Here is a 20,606-nt window from a genome sequence, read left to right as displayed (position 1 = left end):
TTGAGTCCCTGTTTATCAGATCCATGAGAGAAAGATATAGACAGAGGAAAAACTGCAAGCTTTTTGTCATTTTTTTTTCACCTAATATTTCATTTACTCTTAAAAACAGTCAAACCAGCAAAATAGTTCCACATACTAATTACAAAGAAAATAATCGAACGAAACAGCATCACGTAGAAATTTGTGATACAGCTTCCATGGACAAATATGTCAAGATGGTAATGTGATCTACTGTCCATTATCATGTGTGTCTGAGATTTGTTAATAATGGTTGCACGTAGACATTCTGTTATTAATCATCTTAAAGACCCACTGGCACTTCTGTAATTGTTTACCAAGTTTTCATGGCCTGAAGTTTGGGCCAAGAAGTAAACTCATTGGACTTGGCTTGCTGGCTTCCTTAAACACGTATCTGAAATTTAGAGAAATAGTGCACATTTAATTCCTTCGATATTTGAGTGTTTCACAACCAAAATTGCTCTGAGAACAATGTGACACGGGGGAATATGGAATAAGAATTTGCCCGAACAGCTTTGTAGGTACAAAACATTGTCGGCTTATAAAGCTAAACACAATGCATTTTGAAGGCAACTCTTTGCAGAGGAAGGAAAAGTTTGAAACTTAGAATTCTAACCAAATGTAATCCATATTTAAATTCATGCCAAGTCTCACATTTTTAGCATATAAGACAAATACTTTTCATGCATTTTTTGTCACTTTTTGCACAGTATTCACAGCTGTCTTGGTAAGACATTAGACTCTGTTCTTCCCAGTTCTATTCACTCTCTACACATCTCACTTCCAGTAAGAGTTTGAGCTCTGCCTCATGCAGAAGTACTTGGACGACATGGTGATTGTTGGATGCGTGGAGGATAGACAGGAAAGGGAAGTACAGGGGCCTTTGTTTTTATGCGACTGGACAAACTGGTGAGGAAAGCTGGCTCAGTGGTGGGCACAGAGCTGGACTCTCTGGTTTCAGCAGCAGAGAGAGAGACCCTGCAGAAGATTCTCTCCATCCTGGACAACACCCAACGTCCTCTGCACAGGACTATGATCAGGCAGCTCCACAAACAGGCTTTTGACACCCATCAGACTGCACAACTCATCACTGAGTGGTCAGGGGTAGTCTCAGTCATGATCACATTAGGACCACTGTGATTGTTAAATGTCTATGCACCTTAGGTAGTTCAATATAACTGTTTTCCTAATACTTGTCAAAGTCACTTTTAAATCACTCAAATTTACTTTAAATCAACGTGCCTTAAAAGGTGTAAATATTACATATTGATAGTAATTACATATAGTATTTCTATAGATTTTAAAATTAGAGGTATTTTTTACACTGTAAAAAATACAGTCACTGTAAAATTTACAGTATTTACAGTATTGTACAGCAAGTTCTTCAGAGTATAGGGTTCCTCTCAAAAATTCGGATGCTACTCTTGGATATATAAACATCATGTAACTGCACCGAGATTATTAAGAAAAGTCGTCCTTTATTGGTTAGGTACCAGGCATAGCCTATGGTCCCCGGCAACTGTTCCCACTGAAACTGCACAGAACGACAAGAGAAACAGCAACACTATTTTGAGCCTCTCAGGGCTCCGTACTTGTCAAAAGCGTCTCGTTTCGTGACGTATAAACCGTAGGGTCGTTCAGTATCACATTAGCGAGCTTTGTTAGCTGGAGAATATGCATTACAGAACCAGATAGTCGTTATTCAAGTGTGCTCACCTTAAACCTGTTTGTGTCGCTATTTACACACTTACAGGCTGGACGAAAATGGCCGATTTGACAGATTCCCTGACCAAAGAGGGCTGGTATGTAGCATGGTAGCTAATGTCAGACAGCTACCCCTTTACTAAGACACCAGAATGGTATTAGCTAACTAACGCAAGCCAATACACTTTTACCTTAAAACATAATTACAAAGTTTACCCCAGCATCTGAAATTATATATGTAGCGATAACGTTATTGTGTTTGGTAAAGCGAAATTAAGGCTAGCCTTAGCCTGCGAGATAAAGACGCAAGCTAGCTAATACACACTTAGCATGCTATTATCATAACGCACACTGTCACTACATCTGTGTTAAACAGCAATAACGTTTCATGCACGGTCCTTATCTGAATTGTGGGTATTCTGTACACACTGTATAGCCCTTTGAAGCAAAATGTGGCTAATGATATCGAAATGTATAAATAAAACTGACTCGACAAGACTTGCTATCGTTGGGGAGATACTGTCAAGAAGCTTTTTAAAGTTTCAGCATTCTTGTGACGAGGCATGTAAACTTGTAACTTTTTGAATTCATCTCCACCTCTTGTTTCATCTTACAGGTACCTCACTGATGAAGGCATAGCAGAACTCAAGGGATCTGCTGAGAAAATAACATACAGTGACATTATTCGTATTGCACTTGATGTGAGTTGTACTATTGCAAATTTTACATTGCCACTTTCTCCGTGTAAAAGCACTCTGCTTAATGTCTGTGTAGCAGTTTGAAGATTTTATGTTTAGTAATGGACTTACAGAACAACGATTGTGGTTGATGGTTGTAAAGTTTGTCAGTGCTTTGCACGCGTTTACGTGGCCATAAATAATAATCCAAATCTATCAGCATTCGATTTTAAATTATGTTTGATAGATTCCCTAACGAGATGGACTGGTTTACTAGCCATATTAGCCTATTTCTAATTAGTATAAATGTAATTGTTGTAAATAAAGTACTAATACCACAATGTTGAAAATAATTTGGTACAAGTAAAATTTATGCATTTAAATATTTCCTTGAGTTGAAATACAACAATTTTGGCATCAAAATATACTCAAAGCCCTTAAAATGAAATTATTGTGCAGAATTGCATATTGCAGAATAATCCAGTGGTATAAAATTGGATTATTACTGATGTACTAATGCACTCCTCGCCCTAACGTTCTGGCTGGTATAGATAATTTAGGTTCTCAGTATAATTTATCTACTGGGTAGCTTGTGATTTTCTCCTTTGGGATCAGTAAAGTTTTCACTCCAATTTAGAGTATCACATTATAATTTGTTTTTGGATTATATTTTGTAATTTTAAAGTAAGTTTGTAACAACAACTACAAAATTGAAATACATACAAACTAGGAAAGTATAATACCTGCCTTTGAACTGTAGTGGAGTAGAAGTATAAAATTAGAGCAAAGGAAAATACTCAAGTATAAGTACAAGTAACTCAATACTGTATCAATACTTGAGTAAATGTACTAGGTTACGTTCCCACATTGTCTATGGCCTACTATTAGCAGACTCTAGCAAAGACTCTATCTTCAATAGCCACAGCTCTATTGAAAAGATTACTCTACACCTGCTTATCATCATAAAATATTAACTCTAAAGTAACATCAACATGGCAAGATAAGACTTCTCTAAAGAACATGAAAATAAGCCTGATAAATACTGAGAATGCATTCTTTTGTCAAGTCAAGAAAAATGTTATTCGTAACAATAGTGAAATAGGTTGGGGTGGGGGGGGGGGGGGGTATGCCGTAGGACAGAATGAATGAGATAACATTTTTTAGATGACATTGTGAATGCCTGTAGATGTACCAGAATACTTGCTAACAAGATGATTTCCAGTCTCCTGAAGTTTGGCAGAAATATTCCAGCACAACAACAATACAAAGATACACTATCCAAAGAGTTGCGACAGAACACAAAAGTAAATATCTGTACCTGGTCAAGTTTGTTGCCCTATGTAAACCTAAAAGAACAAAAAATTGTCTCTGAAATGGCAAAACATTTCTCCAGATTCTGTGTATCACATGTAGAGGACGACTCTGCCATCAAAAATATTGCTGGTCATGAAAACTATTTAAAAAAAGCTTTGAAGATCAGAAATGAAAGGTCTGCTGACTTTGGCTGTTCCTCCAGTATTACGTGTGTTTTAAATTTAGAAAATGTGCATGCTATTTTTTAATTTTACATATGAGCGTATTTCCAACTGTTTAAGCTAGAAATAATGCACATGCTGTAATAGGACTCAGCTTTGAGTCATTAAACATTTAAGTAATATTGCACATGGGTTTGCTCACTTTGCTGTGTCCTTTAAATACATGTTTAAAGGAACCATAAGCAGTTACATAATTAGAAGAGTTTTTCCTCCTGGCACTTGAAAAGACAATGATTTTTTTATATGTTGATATGACCGACAGTAGCAGATGAGCGCAGAACAAACAGTAGTCGCTTTTAAGGTTTGGACTGGAGTGCCACCAGAAAGATCTACTGGCATATTACTGCATATCTGCAGAGTGTAGTAACTTTGTTGTGGGACTTTAAAATCAGTGAATTAAAGCTAATTACAAAATATATTTGGAGCCAGTTGCTGGAAGAATTGATCATGATTTATGTTGCCTACGAGGGAATATAAAATCATGAAATAAAATTGTCTGAAATTGTATGACCGTGTTAAATATTAGCATGAATAGAAATGTAGGTTTAATTATAGCATACTCAAGCCTTATATATCAAAATTATGCTATATATGTACTGTGTGGCACTGCAACTACAGCAGATTTGCATTATAGTGCACAGGAATAATTACATGATGTCTATTTCTGTGCAAGAGAAAGACCCTAATTTTGGATTTAGGCAGATTGTTTCATTTTTAGTTCAGTTTTATTATGATTGAAACGTCATTGGTTATCATTTTCTAATTAAGACATGCGTATTTTGCAGAGTGATCTGAGGCCTATTGGGAGAAAGTTTCTGCCATCTGATGTCAATAGTGGAAGAACTGAGAAGGTGAGTCGCACAAAGATTTTCACAGTCATTGTAATGTATGCAGTTTATGAAAGTCGATGGGAAATGATGCGGTACAGTCACAGTTTCTTTACAGCTCAAAGTCACTGGAGTGCAGATTCAAGATAACGTCTGTAGTGCAGTTTCCATGAATGCCACTAGATGTCCCTAACACACTGTCAAAGCAAAATCAAATAACTGCCGCTGAGCCTGTGAAACTGGCGTTGAGCAAATAGAGAAAGACAAAAAAAAAAAAAAGTCATAGAAATTAAAACATGTAATTTAATGTGTCCTTACCTCCTGTTCCTTTCAGGCTCAAAATATGAAATGACGCATGTTACCCAGGCAATACACTCTGGCTTGTGCATTACAGTGTTTATATACCATGTCCAACAGAATGCCATTTTAGCATCTAAAGCAGCTCCACACAGAACATTGCAGTATTGTACAGTATGTTGGTAGCATTTACTCATTCTTTTTCACACAAATTATAACAATTATTTATGTGGATAGCTCTTATATAAGGGCTTTTAAACAAAATATCCACTTTAAATCTAAAGGTCAGTCATGAAGCAGTCTGGAAGAATAAATAAACCTTTGCCAACATAAGAACACTAAAGGCCACGAGTTATTCTTTGTGTGCCTTAAAAATGTTTTGGTATAACCCTCAATCTATATTGCAGCTCCTGGACTTAATACCTTTGTTTTGCTGTTACAATCCTGCCTTGCATTTTGCAGATTTGCCTTTCAAGCTATAGTATTTTGTTGTCTTTTTCACATGGCCAGTTGGAGGGGCCATGTGTTCTCCAGGTGCAGAAGGTGCGAAACATCTCAGCTCCTAAAGACCACGAGGAGTCCCAGGGTGCGCCGCGAATGCTGCGCCTACAAATGACAGATGGCCATACCACCTGTGTTGGATTGGAGTATAAACATCTGTCTAAAATCAGGTATGAAACAGTTTTGTTGCATTTAGGACTATGGCAGGTTTTGCACAAATACAAGGCTTGTAGTGTAGTGAAATTGTCTGGTAAGTATCACTGATCTAAAGAGGGCTTATTTTAAAATGTTGTATTTGTAAAAAACTGTATTTTTCTTAGTTACATAGATAAAAGAGAGGTTGTATTTAGATACTTTGATATATATTCAAAGCTAATGTATAAGATTCTGCACACAGCCTCCTCCTTTCTCAGCTTGTCAACACTCTTACCCCACCACATGCATGATTTTTCCCTTTATCTGCAATTTCCACATGGTGGCAGCTGATCTAACAATTCCCAGCCTTAATTACATCTCCATCCAAGCAACGGTGGCCTTGGTGACTGCTGCCATGGTGACTAGCCAGTGCGTACAGGTGGAGTGGCCAGAATGTGGGCCTTGACTTCCTGATGGGAAGAGAGGAGAGAACAGAACAAATCCCCTCTTTATGAGCGGCACACACATGCTGGCTACCAACAGCGGTGGTTAGTGTTTCTTATGAAAGTGTCCGCTTCAGCGTGCGTGAGGACATAAGTGAGTGGCAAAGAAGGATGAGATAGATTATAGGACTGTTTAGTGTGTGTGAGAAAGTGATGTAGTATAGGGACATGGCAATTAAACATTACAGAGCAACACTGAGGATGAATAGTGTGCTTGTAGGATTGAATATATGTTCTTGTATGTGACTGAGTCAAGGATAGCTTGTGCCTCATTTCTACATTTGCTGCTATCATGAGAACACCATCTATCCCAGTGGTTTGGAGTGAAATCTCTAATTGTTGCTTTGGCATCCGGCATCAGTAGCTGGAAATCCCTCTAAGTCCCTGTGCTTTCCTAATGAGAGAGGCAGAGGCCTTATCAGGCCTGATGAGATAGAGGGGCTTTTAATTTACCATGAGGATGGGTGAGCAGCTGGGATTATTAATAGTCTCTCCTAGCCTTCCCACCCCTCCGCTGGCACTGCTCCATGTCATTTATAAAGTGGTATGGGTAAGGCAATAGGGTGTGGAGTCTGGTATATGCAGTTATAATGTGTTAAGCCCCCTGAATGTGTGTCATATTAAACACTGGTTTTAAAATAAATATGTGAAGCTCCATTTCACACTTATATTTATAGTTGTTTATTGTTTGTCTTTTCAGTCTTAATACCCCCCCTGGAACAAAGGTAAAGCTCCTTGGTACAGTCCAGGTTAAAAATGGTCTTTTGCTGCTTGATGACTCAAAAATCTCTGTCCTTGGAGGAGAGGTTGAACACATGGTGGAGAAATGGGAACTACAAAGGGTGAGGATCGATATGTTAATGATGGGTCAGCTACTTTGGCTCAAAAAAAATACAGAATTCATATTTTCGTGATCATTTTAAATCTGTAATAAAGGCCACCAGTGGTCTGTCTGTCATTAGTCTTGCTTGGAATATATTTTGTCTCAGTTTTTAAGAGTGAGCCCCCATTATCCTTCAACCTGCAGAGTCTGGCCAAACACAGCAGGAGTAACATTGGAGCAGAAGGTGGACCTCCTCCCTTTTTGCCATTTGGTCAGGTACGGAAAAAAAAAAGTTAATTATAAACAGTGTACTCTTCTAATCAAAAGTTGTCAAGTAGTTGGCTGTGATTTAAGCACTTGGAATAAAAATACCAAGCTGGAAACAAGATTGTAAAGTAACTCAGAAAAATAATAGAGTCAGGAAATGTTTATGAAATTAGATTCCAGCAGTCATTTCGTGACAGTCAGGTACTGCTGAATAACAATAACCTCATAAATGTATGTGAGGGGCTGAGCCTCAGGTCTGGTTAAGAGAGTGTCCCTTTCTTGGCAATGTTCTGTCTGAACTTTCTGAACAACTGTGTTTTAATCTTTAAAATGCTTGACTGCTTTTTAATTCTACTTTGTTATTTTCCTGCACATGGTGCATTCTATCGAATTATTACAATCGTTCTCCTTCCTACAACATGTGGTGTAACGGTGGCTTATATATTCAAATATCAAGCTCCTGATATTTGATCTAAAAGGTTATATCAAAGATGATAAGCAGGCATTGAAGGTGTAGCATCTACTTCCATCCCCTTGTCAAACAATTGGAATCTGTATACAGGAATACATTTGAAAAGAATAACTCTTCTCAATTCCCAGTGCCTTCAGATTTTTTTTTTCACATTTAAAAGCTACTCATTTTGAGTCAAAACTCTGTTGGTAAGGATCACAGCTTCAGAGTTTGATGCATCCATATCAACTTGACAGTTGGATTTGGGGATTTTCACCCACTCTTCATTCCAGATTTGCTCAAGCTTTGCAAAGTTGGATGAAGAGCATTTGGGAATTATCATTAAACATTCTCTAGATTTTCAGTGCAGCTGTAATTTTAACGCTGGGTCACTCGAGGACTTAGTGTTGAATAAGTCTGCTTTGGGTTGTTATATATTACTCAGTTCCAAGGTAATTGGCACTGTGAAGCATATCCGTGGCTTCATTTTCCTTGGCTCTATGTTCTGTCAGTCAGTCAGTTCTACTTTTCCCAGTTCCTGCTACTCAGGATTCTCACAGTATGGAGTTGGCACCACCATGCTTTACAACAGGAATGGTTTTAAAGTGAGTCGTGGAGTGTTTTCACTGGATGCGTCATTTCTCCTGAGCACTTGTTTTACCTTACATCAGACAATCTAATAATTTTGTTTGGTTTGTTTCAAAGCCTGGGAATAAAAGTGCAAATTTGCAATATTATTCAGCAGAATCTTAATAATATCTATGCAGATAGATTAGGTTTTTATCTGCTTGCCCTCCCAGAATCCTTTTGCATTGTAATGCCTTGGTTAGCCTGGCTAATCTACAGTGCTCATGGAAGTTTATCCTCAGAAACAGTTTTCTACTGAATGTAAAAACAGTGAACTGTCAACAGCGAGGTCTGTGAAGTATTCAGAATAACTTGAACATTATCTCTAGAAAGAGACACTGCTATTGAGATTTTCTTAAACCCCCCTTTTCAAAGCTTTATCCACCTTTGAATTTGAATAGCACCAGGATTCTGGGTGAGATTGATCTTAAAACCTGGGTAAATGTAGCCCATACTATCATTTATGGCTTGATATGACTAGAAATAATTAGAATAAGCTCTTAATACCCCATACTTTTGACACGTCAAAGCTGCTTTGTTGGTAACAACTTCCTCTTTTGCACAACACTCCTGTTGTCATTCCACCCCAAATCCTCTTGATGCCAAAAAGGTCATCAGTTTAGTCTTTGCTTTTGAGCAGGTTCAGACTCTTTTTGTTGCAAAGGTCACTGCTCCAGTCAGTAGCTCACTTCCCTGGTTGAATCATCACTTCCTACAGCTGCAGAAAAACTAACGTTTCCATCTCAGTCCTACCGAGTCACTATTGATGCTTTCGAAATTCAGTATGATTCGTTCACAGTTAAGCTTCAAAACAGTAGCTGTGAGCTGGGAGGCAGCTTTAGGATTTGTGTTGCTATTGGGTACTACAACAACAGTCTTATAATAACCCTGAAACACTGCAGACGAATTCATTATAGTTGTGTAAATCCCCAAAATGTGGAAATTGTCGAGGGCAATGATTCTTTTCTTAAGCAACGATACATGACTGAGGAGGATGTGTTTTTACTCTCCACGTAGAAGTGTGCACGGAAAGATGAAGTTGACAGCAGAGAACTAGACCAGAGGAAGACCCTCCAGACTCACGTTGTGGCCAAAAGCATTGATGAGAATGATGAATTTGAAAAGCAGCGGACAGCAGCTATTGCTGAGGTGGCCAAGACCAAAGAGGTATGTACATCTTATAATATGTACAGTATATGTCTTTTTTTGTGTCTTAACTCCAGTGTGCGTAATTGTTTCACATATGTATTGCATTATTTTGTTATTTGTATTTCTAAACATCATCTCACAATATATTACATTATATTCTATTATTTTAGTCTTAGGCAACAAATTCCAATAATATCCTTAACTAGCTTAGAATTTTCCACCCTACTCTTCACCTTCCATTGTTTGATATTTGATTTTTAGTTACAGTTTATGCCAAATTTGCTGGTTCTCCCATCCATCATAATTTTTGCACAAGCTACTAAATTTGTCCTCCATTTAAAAATACATGCCCCTTATTGGCATTCACCTTAACCTTAATTGCCTTTGACAGTTCAGTAACTCTTCAAATTAAAAAATCATAATTATTTTGTCAACTACAAAGTTCTAGGTCTTGTTTTTTTTTTCCCCCTGCAGCTGTATTGATCCTAATGTGTTTTTCTGTTCATTTCTTGTCAGGGCCCCCGCACATTTGGCGGTGGAGGAAATGCAGGCAGTAATTTATCCAATTCTGCTTCCTCCTCCCGGAGCCGAGACTCATACCAGCAGAGGAGACGAGACGACAGGGCAGAAAGAGCAGAAAGCAGACAAGATGGAAACTACAGAGAGCTGGTGAGACGACCAGCATGGTCCAAACCTGTAAAAAAAAAAAAAAATGCCTGTATTGAGATAATGGTTTTACCTCAAATCACCAAAACCTCCATACACTGTAACTAAGCAATTTAAAAGTTGGAACTTGTTCTGTGTTCTTTTTTGGTCTGGACTGAAGTCTTATTTCATGGTTCAGAGACTGAATGAGGCATCGATTATGATATTGTAAAAATGTAAATGAATTGGAGGCCTGGTCAGGTTTTCCAATCAAGTAGCAATCCATTTGTCTTGCTTTGTGTTGTGACCTGCCAGTTTCTAGGCTGAAATCACCCAGCTTTGGACTGAACACATAAAAATGGATGGAACAGGATATTGCAGTATTAAGCTTGTTCATCACATTTTAATGATGATTTGAGACTAAAATGCACACCGATCCAAGGTAAAACAAACCTAAAAAGAAAGGTGTGTGGTGGACTTAATTCCCCTTCTTCACTGTCCATCCAGTCCACCTTTCTCTGTTGTGCTGAACCTTATCTGAGTTTCAAAAATTACCTTGTTTTACCTTGTTATAGACATTATGTGCACATGCAATTTCCTCCTCTTCCTGTACCCTTTTCTCCATAAAATATATATTTTTAGTTGTTTTTTTTTGTTCTGTCTTTCATGACGTCCGGCGGGTAGGTGGATGAACGTGCTCTGAGAGACATCATGGAAATGGGCTTTAACAGGGAGGCCGCTCGACAGGCTCTGATGGATAATAATAACAACCTTGAAGTGGCACTAAACAGCCTACTGACTGGCTCCTCTGGTAGCAGACCTGGCCCGGTGGTAGCTGAATCTAACAAGCTGCAACCCAGAGGTTTTTACTCACACAAACACAGACATGCCTTGTGCCTGCTTCGGCCCAGTAACACTTGATGTGTCTACAGAGTAAGAGTGAGATTGGGGCAGTGATGTGGAGGTCCTTTAAATGCAGCGAAAATCACCAACAGCCTAGTTAAAGGTCCGCAGCGGCAGTTTTGCTTGTTTTAGTCCATTTACCAAAAATTGCATGCCCATTTTTATTGTGCCGACTACTTCCCCAAGCATACCACAAGGTTTCAGATGGATATTCTACTTTCCCTCTAGTCACTTTTTTGGCTTTTGTGTTAGGACTGAAAATCAGCTTGCTGCAACTTGAAACTCTTCCAATCACACTGAACTACTAAGATTTTTATTTCAGCCTGTGGTGCAACAACTGTGAACAGAGACTGTTTTTATAGCTCTTGCTGTTGCTTTGTACACAGATCAATCAGGGAGTTAGTACAAAGTACTTTTCACACTGCTCCAAATTAAAATATCGGATTCATTTGGTTTCCGATTTTTAATCAACACACACCCACACACATATGCACACACCAGGACACATGGAGCTACATACTTTAGATGTAGACACCCACGGCTCGGAGGTGGACACATGCAAACTTCTTAACTTTTGTCTTTGTGATTTTTGGGTTCCCATCAGCCCGAGGAAGGGGAAGAGGCAGGTCCAGAAATGAAGATGAGGAGGAGGGAGCAGGGGGAAGGCCATCTGGACCAAGCACTCTGTTTGACTTTCTGGAATCTAAAATGGGAGTTTTCTCAATTGATGGTGGGTGAATCGTTTAATATTTTAAATTGCTGTGACACCTCTCTAAAGTCCACAACCATGAAATCATCTTTCTGCTCGGTTTGGTTTAGGAAGAATCACATTTTTTTAAAAGACTTTCTAATGGAAAAAACATCCAATGTTTTGTAAAATGGTTGACATTTTCATCCTTTTTTAAAAGCAGTTCTTTGGTAAGAATGTGCTAATTGATAACAGTACTTCAGCATGAACAGAGTCACGATTAGTTTCAGACAGATGGCTACCATGAGCTAAGGGGAATCAAGTCATGCTCTCTCAGTGCCTGAAATCAGCACTGGTGAGAAAGCCCAACTAGCACATGCCAATATTCCTATTTTTGTGAATCTCATTGTTTTGCCATAGTGTTTCATTACACTGATCTTTTTTCTTTTGTTTCCTCAGAGCCAAAGGCCCAGGCACCGCAGAGACAGCATGAGAAAAAAACTAATTTCTCCCACTCAGACTATTACACCAAAGACACATCTCAAACCAAGTTCTCCTCGCATAATGACCACAGGCAACAGAGGAATGACAGGCCGCCTCGCTTTCACAGGGACACAGATTTTCCCAAACCTGGCCAGGAGCCACTCCCAAACTCTGCAACCTCTCAAACATCAGCTCCCACCCAGCAGTGGAAGGGCCAGGAGAGATGGTCACGAGGCACATCAGACAGATTGCAAAATGACAGGAGAGACATGCGAGACGAACAGATTTTTCCTTCTTCCTTCATGACGACTTTGAGTCATTCAAAGGAACCTCAGCAGCAGATGGAGTTTAGTGGATCTTACCAGCAACGATCCAGAAACGGAGATGGCAGTGGGAATATGTCTGGACCGTCTCATAGGAAAGTGGTAAAAGATAACATACCCACTTCTAAACTCGGTAATTCTGCAGGAAATGAAGCAGATGGAAGAGGAAATAACAGACGTACAGACAGAAATGAAGAACTCAACAACAGCAGGAGGAGGGGGAAGAATGACCGGTCAAACTCGGATCACTTTGACCGACAAAGGGAGAACGGGCCACCAAACTTTAACTTGAGGGGAGGAAGCTCAGGGACTTCCCAAAACGTGGGGTTACCACACGGTTCCGGAATAATGACAGGAGATCCTTCTCATTTCCAGAATGGAGATATGGAAAATAAAAGAACTGGGCCAATCAAGCCACCAAACTCATCCTGTCCCCCCCACAGGGAGCCGCTTCCCAAGAAAAACACTTCTAATAACCCTGGACCTAAGAGAAAGCCGGGACAAGGCAAAGGTCAAGGTCCTCGAGGACCAGAGAAAAGCCATCTCATTGAACATGCCTGGAAACCTGGAGACCAGTGCCTGGCGCTGTACTGGGAAGACAGCAAGGTTTGTAATTCCTTGATTCGTAACCTAGCAATGGTTGATAATGCAAGTTGTTGCATTTAGTTAATTTTTCTATTTTGCCTGAGAGCTTCTTTGACAGTTGACATTAAATATTGTCATAAAATAATCGGTGTGATAGGTGACCCATCTTTATCCTGTCAACATTTTGACAGTGACTTTGTTACATGCATGTCTTTACAGGTGTAAATGTGTGTGTAAAATATCCTAAGATTTGTCTTTGTTTCTCTCTGCCTCTGTGTATGTGTGAAGTTCTACCATGCCAGAATAGATGCTGTGCATCCATCTGGCTCCACGGCTGTGGTTGTATTCAGTGATTATGGAAACTGTGAAGAGGTCCTCCTGCATAATATCAAACCTGTTGCTGCTGATGTCTTGGTAAGAAAAGAGAAAACAATACTATCATTTATCATTCAGCATTATTAACACCAAAATGGGTTGGTTAACACGGAACATAAGCATCTAATTAAGCTGTACTCAAGTGAGGTGAGAAAAGGTGAGGAAATTGGAATGACATCTTCTCTGATTACTCACAGTAACATCACAACCGTATCAAATGTACAATGGCAGGAGGAAGATGACGGTTACTATGACAGTTCACTAGAGTTTCGCCGCGGGGGAGATGGACAGCCTCGACGCACAAGACCCACACAGCAGTACTACCAGCCACCCAGGGCACGAGACTGATGTGTCTGTGTTTACACTGGCAGGTAAAAACATGTGACAGAGTTCTCTTTTTCCTTGTAATTAAACCTCAAACTTGAGTGTTTCATGTGGAATCTTTTATTATTTGTCATACATTTTGCTTACTATTGTAGTTGAAGTTAGTTGTGTGATAGACATAAGAAAATATAGCTTGTCATTTGGAGGCTTTTCTATAACCTTGTGTCTTCCCTTATTACTTGTGTATAATACAAAGCAGATACAGTTGCAAACCAAAGCTAAAAAAAAGCCAATTTTGTCATATTTATGTAGAAATTATTACACTGCACTTCACTGCTGGTACAGTGCATTATGTAAAAGCTATTTCACAAAGCCTCCAGAAGTTCTGGTCTTGTAAGATGCCCATGTGGCATGAAAATGCAGACTTGGTTATTTCAGTAAATATAATAATTTTCTTTTTCTCCGTCCATCAGTGTGCTTGTCCCCCCCATCCTTCCACTTTCTGCAACAATCCAGAGTGCTTCCTGACTTTCTAAGTGTCCACGTCGTCGGGACATCCAGAACTTTTCAAAGGGCTTGCACATCATGCAAAAACAAAAGAAAAACTGACATGAGCTCCTGTTTATTTTGTCAAGGACATATCTACTGTATATGTTGTCGAGATTTGTCAAATGGATGCATCAGAATAAACAGTTATTATCAGTATGTAGCAGATTTGTTTTAATGCGTTGTGGTTTTAATGATTCAATTTAAGTAATGAATAAAGTAATGCAAAGCAGAAAAAGAAAATTCTCAGGGGTCCTTGGTTTCATTTTCACTCTCGTTGAAATACTAAAGGACTATCAGTTGAGATAACTGCTAATTGGAGTCGAGTTTAACTGATTAAATGGGAGTGTTTTAGACCGGCGCTTTCAATTTTTGCAAGTTGTGCCTTACATTTCTCCTCTTGTTGATAGGCATAGGCACTACAAGTCCATAGCAAGCAGCTCTAGCTCATTTGTCGTGTTCTTTGAAGCAAATCCAAAGGGTAAGACAATCTCTTCCCCTTGTAATAGAGATGGTTACACTGCAGAGATATCATTTTGCACATTACAAAAGGACTGTACTGAGCTCTTCAAGCACTGCGCACACTCTGCTAGCTGTTTATGGACTTGTGCTGTGCGAGAGACAAGTTGTACACATGAAGAAATAATCCCCACCTCAGCTCCAGTTTCAGTGGGAGATAAATGGACAATGCATCAGGGTTGAGCAGAGAGGTCACCGTGTTATTCTGTATCGCTAGTCCAAAGGGTTTGCTTTATTTTCCAACTGAGGCGCCAAGCGAGCATAGATGAATAATTAACGACTGGTAATATGGAAACCTATCCGCAAGGGAGGAACTGAAAGTGATGCTCTTGAAAGTGTTCTGGGGGACTGACTATGACACACTGTCCAAATAATAAAGAAGGATTGATTTTCAATCAGATAAACGGTGATGTTTTGGTAGTGGAATTAAGCCCATTTCGCACTGTATTGAATATTTTTTCTCTTGGCCCTGCAGGCAAAACATATTAAGCAGAATCCCTACGGTTTCACTTGTTATTGGGCTCAATAAATGTACGGTTATTATGTGTTCAAATCTTTATGCTGCATATTATAAGGTCAGATTTTTTGTCGGTTATTATTTCAGAAGTGCAAACTGATAGAAAATCCTTATCTAGTTTCATAAAGCACATGGAGCACATTTTTTATTGAATAAGTGCATATTAGCTTTATTAAAATGCTGTTTCTTGTAAAAACCTGTTCAAAATAATTTTCTAGGCGTGAGTACATACTTGTTATTATATTTACAAAGCCACAATTAACACTCAATAGGTGACCTGATTGAAGTGGAATGCTGTTTTGTTTTTTCTAAACTTAAACCACAGAAAGTGCAAGGCTGTGAAAGCGGGCCGGACAGACTGGATTACATCTTGTTCTTCATGTTTATGTAACTCCACGGTTGAAGCAATCTTGTTGGCCCTGTGATTAGAGTAAATCAAAAGCTTCAGATCCAGTGCGTGTTTTCCAGCGACAGCTACCGTGGACCTTTTTTATGCTCAGATATGATCTCAATTACCCTGCACACTACAAAACAATCTTGTGTTATGATTGGATTTTACATGAAGGGATTTACAGTGGGAATGGAATGTGTTGAGACAGCAACTCACTTTTTCTTAATGTTTGGTGCTTGACAGGTTTTAGCACAGTCAGGCTCAGTTCGATTGCATTTCCATTTTTATTGGATTATGAGACGGTGGCACGATTTCTCAGCGGTTAGTCATGTCACCTCACAGCATAAACGGCAATGTGTTCACGTTTGACAAGTGTGTTCTTCCTACAGTCCGAAGGGAACTGGTGACAGTCAGATTGCCTGTGGGTATGAATGCGAGGGTGTCCCCCCACGTATGTAAGCTGTGTGATAGACTTCAGACGAATGCTGCTTACAGTGACAAATCTAGAGTGCTGATGTTATAATGTTCACCATGTTGACAAGACAGACCAGCTAACTGACGTCCCAAGAGCCCTGTTGCTGGCATCCTCGCAAAGTATTGTCTCTGAAGCGTGGAAACAAGCTTGCTCGTTCGTCTGTTGCCTTTTCCAGGCCTCTCTCCACCTGCAACCCGATAACCTTCAGAAACAGGAGGAGTGCTTTTCACTCCTCGACAGGTAACAACCTCCTTTCCCACATTAACATCCCCCTCGCTCTGCCCCTTCGTTTCCCACCTGCCTGCCTCTCCTCGTATCCCCCATTCACAGCTGTTGGCCATTATCCTTCTGCTTACCTGACCCCTCACCCTCCATCCCTCCACCGTGGTACCTTTGTGGCAGTGACATCTGAACCCTGCGATCCTGTTAAATGCATCCTTTCTTACATAATTTCGACATCGGCCCTCAACAAACCAAACCTTTCTCTCCTTCTTTTAGATGGGCAGAGAAAAAAGGAGACCAGAAAGAGGTTACTTCAAAGTGACTGACCAAAGAGCAAATGTTCTTGCTAGCATATGTAGTTTGTTTTGTACCAGAGAAAGGACAGGAATGAGATTTAGTACTTTTACAGGAAGTTGCTGTTGTATTGAGTGGACCAGTCGGACCCATCATATAATACAGTTGTCAAACCTGGTTAAATTATGATTTAGTAAGGATACTGTGGGAAAAAAACTAAAGTCTTTAGTTTATTATACTCTCATTTTTCACATTGACTGAGTGAAAGAACATCAACTGTAGCTGTAACTATATTAAGCAAAGAGGATATGATCATTAAAGTAGATGTCTAGATGTATTCTTTGTAGCAATATGACGAAAAATCTGACTATTTGTCCCAGAAAAAGTCAGATTTGGTACCAAAACTCTCCACATTCCGGTGTCTCTGTCTTCGAAAGTTAAAAAGGAAAACATATCAACTTTTCTTTTAAAGAAATTTGGCAACACAGTATTCTGAAGAGATTTAAGTGTCCAGAAAGGTTTGTTTGTGATGAGTTATTCTCTTTTTTCTACTTGGGGAAGGCTTAGGGTCATCGTTTGCATGTGAATATAAGAATATGAAGTTGAACCACCGTCTGGTAGGTGCCTACACCACTAACATGCAAAACAAGGGCCGTGTGTATTCTTTGTTGGAATCTCTAGGCAAATGTAATTTGTATTGCAAAGTGCAGCACTTACTCGCACGAGTGAAATTATAACAGCCGTGGTGTCGGAGCTGACATGGAACGCCACCATCACGTCCAGCCTTTGCATACAATCCACCACCCTGCTGCTGAACACAGAGTTGAATAGTATAGACATAACATGCTTAGTGTTTTATAAGCTTTATACACACAGGTGTTGTTGAAATCTATTCTTAAAAGGAAATGGGACTTTCATTATTCATTCTTTATTTTCCAATGATACATAGTTGCTGTGTGCAGGTAATAGTCGCGGCAAATAATGGGGCAATCATTCTTTTTAGCCCGTCGTCGGCATGTCTGAGCACACTGTGTGCTCTTGAAAACTGCACGTCCATATAATAAGCAACACTATTTTTCATTTCCTCATAGTGACAGGAGAGAAAAAAAAGGGTTTTATGCTTATTTGTCATCTTTGTTCCATCACTGTTGTTTTTTACCTTTCCAGCTCTACGCACAGCAAAGTAATTGAGAAAAGGGTATGACTGATGAGGAGCAAGACTATCTGAAGTTCTACTTCAACCAGAACATGAAGTTTGACTCAGATTCTACAATTCTACAATTTCATTTAGCAGACGCTTTTGTCCAAAGCGACGTACAACACAAGCAAGTATTCAGACATAAGGAAAAACCTTTAGTAAGTGCAAAAAGTGCTTCGAGTGCGATTGGTCAAAGGTGTTGCCATCAAGTTGCAGATGTATTAAACATGTTAGGGGAAGATGTCATTTAGGCAAATCAGAAGGGCCAATACATAATTGCAGGACTTTTTGTAACATTGTTGACATTTTTGCTGCTTTCAGGCCTAAAATCAACATAGCTGCCGATAATCACACCACATGACATTTTCAGAGAAAGGTTCCCCTAAATATTATATGTACAATTGAGTAAAATTGAAATTGAATGTTATTTATAAAGATATTGTAGCAAACCCTTTGACATGCAAATCCACACATGACTCACACACTACTTTGTATTAAATAACTCAGAAAGCCTTGGAGTCTTGCCAGTCCTTTTTTCAGGAGGAAATGACATCATGTGGAGCAGGTCATGTGATCTGGAATTAACACACTTCCTTGAGAGGTGTTTTTGTAATGAGTAACTTAGTTGAAAGTGATTTCTCGGACACAGATACGATTTGTTATTTTCCATATAAAATTTGATATTTTGCCAAAAAAGAAATATCTGTCATGATTATCTCAACTTCATAAAAAGAATACAATCAAAACAATTTTTTAATAAGGTCCCTTTATTATTGTTTAGCTAATTAGAAGGTGGTCGTTATTAAATTCGGACGGGTATTTAGTTGACATTTTAGTGATATCCAGTCATTTTTTATTCATAAGTGATTGTTTCCATAATAATTAATTATGCAATTTGTAAAGACATGCTCATAATGAACATAAGAAAACATTATTTTTTTTTACTTTTAATAAAATCGTATGCAAGATATATCCCATGGGCTTCAAAAGTTCCTCAGTTATATATTGACCCAGAAACACTGATCAATTGTATAATCTTGCACAATCGGTTAATATGCTCATTTAATCAATGTAGCTGACACACTCTGCAACGACACTTACTCAACAGTATATTAAAAAAAGTTTGGCTGAGACTCAAACTTCAGTGTTATTACTTGAACTGCAGTTCAGAGGCTCAGCACTTAATGAGCAAGATAGGTGCTGCTTGTCAGTGGTAATGGCTGTTTTTCAGTGTGCAGCAGACCATGGCCTGTATGGGTCATTCTTCAAACATCCTGCCAAGCATTTGTTGCCAAGCACCCCTTGTGTTACTCATAACACATGACAATATAATGGTCAAATGGGGCCAGTTAGCTTGACCAAAGACAGTATGGACTCGGGGTGAATGATGAATCAGCAGCTGGGTATTGATCTCTACCATTACTACATATGGTTTCACGCAACAAAGCAAACATAGGCTAAAGCACCTTTCAGTCACATTCATGGACCCTGTCCAGTTACACCTAATGGCTAAATGGCCACATGAAGGAGAAGAGCTATTGACTACAGCTAATGTGGCTGCCTTTGTTGTTTTTATTTTGCCACTGCCACTTCAAAAGACCTGCAGTGCCTTGTTTTCATTAAGTCATCTGTACATCAGTGAAGCCGAAGCATTTTCAAAATAAAACTCACAGCCCATATCACAGTCATCAACTTTTTGTAGGGGTTTTCTCTTTTCCTAAAATGGGCTTTGAGGCTGGTTATAACTGAAAAAACACCACATCTGCTGACACAAACAACTGAAATAGTGCTGTGTGCATTTATCCACGCATGAGCTTCTTCAGAACATCTTGGGGTCACACTTTGGTCAGGTTTCTGCTCACATAATCATGACTAAAAGAGTTGGTTCCACTGTCTGTAGTCCTGACACAGATTCTCCAAAACAGAAAGAACTGGAGTTGCTGCCTTGGGTTTTTTTGAGTTTTTTTTTTTTTTTTGCCTCCTGAAAGCTGCAGTTTGCATGCATGTCTGTTCAGATTTGACCTTTGACTTTTCAGATTTCTATTACTTTAGTCTTTTTGCTTATTTGTGTGAAATCTTACCATAAATACCAGAAAAATTGTTGAGTTTTGGCCAAAAACATGTTTGGTGAGCTCACAGTCACTTTGACCTTTGACCACCAAAATCTAATCAGTTGATCCTCGAATCCAAGTGAACATTTGTACTATATTTATGAGATAATGACTACTGGTCAGTGACTGAAGAACAACATACTTACAGTTGTTTTTTAGTTTGGTGTCAAAAGGATAAGGGAGAATATTTCCTTCATCACGGTGCAATAGATCAGCAAGTTTAGAGCTAGAAATCTGCAGTGGGTTATCTGTAGAATTAGGATATTTAACTGTACTTTTGTAAATCCTCTATGTGCTACCTTTCTCTTTGTTTTATCATTAAGGCATCAATACTGAATAATGTAACCAAACTTAATGCAAACAGACGAAATCCAGAAAGCAAACAGGTTTCAAGCACTTTGTTAAACTAACAAAATAGATTCAGTTCATTGCCTCTTTGTCTAATGGTGTAATTAACATTGACAAGATGTGGTGACAAACAAAAAGTAATTGC

General features: G+C 39.0%; 1 protein-coding gene across 2 annotated transcripts; it reads left to right on the top strand.

Annotated features, from left to right (window-relative positions):
* The first annotated feature begins 1,600 nt into the window (after positions 1-1,600).
* Positions 1,601-14,542, top strand: tdrd3 (tudor domain containing 3). Of its 2 annotated transcripts, XM_022196280.2 has the most exons (14): positions 1,602-1,820; positions 2,339-2,423; positions 4,720-4,785; positions 5,569-5,729; positions 6,898-7,039; positions 7,225-7,296; positions 9,383-9,532; positions 10,031-10,183; positions 10,844-11,021; positions 11,667-11,792; positions 12,210-13,162; positions 13,430-13,555; positions 13,748-13,887; positions 14,314-14,542. In XM_022196280.2, the coding sequence occupies exons 1-13, from the start codon at positions 1,783-1,785 to the stop codon at positions 13,862-13,864; spliced, it is 2,367 nt and encodes a 788-aa protein (XP_022051972.2). In that variant the 5' UTR covers positions 1,602-1,782; the 3' UTR covers positions 13,865-13,887; positions 14,314-14,542. The 2 variants fall into 2 exon arrangements, with proteins under 2 accessions (XP_022051973.2, XP_022051972.2); XM_022196281.2 differs by lacking the exon at positions 14,314-14,542 and having other exon boundaries at positions 1,601-1,820; positions 13,714-13,853.
* Positions 14,543-20,606: the final 6,064 nt, after the last annotated feature.

Source organism: Acanthochromis polyacanthus, chromosome 2, assembly GCF_021347895.1.
Source record: "Acanthochromis polyacanthus isolate Apoly-LR-REF ecotype Palm Island chromosome 2, KAUST_Apoly_ChrSc, whole genome shotgun sequence".
In the NCBI taxonomy this organism is placed as follows: Eukaryota; Metazoa; Chordata; class Actinopteri; family Pomacentridae; genus Acanthochromis; species Acanthochromis polyacanthus.
The sequence above is the reverse complement of the archived record's forward strand: the minus strand, read 5'-3'. Positions and strand labels throughout refer to the sequence as shown.

Coding starts and splice junctions, on each gene's coding strand:
- tdrd3 (XM_022196280.2), top strand. CDS start 1,783: ATGGCCGATTTGACAGATTCCCTGACCAAAGAGGGCTG. Junction 9,533..10,030: donor AGGTGGCCAAGACCAAAGAG/GTATGTACATCT, acceptor ATTTCTTGTCAG/GGCCCCCGCACATTTGGCGG. Junction 13,556..13,747: donor CTGTTGCTGCTGATGTCTTG/GTAAGAAAAGAG, acceptor GTACAATGGCAG/GAGGAAGATGACGGTTACTA.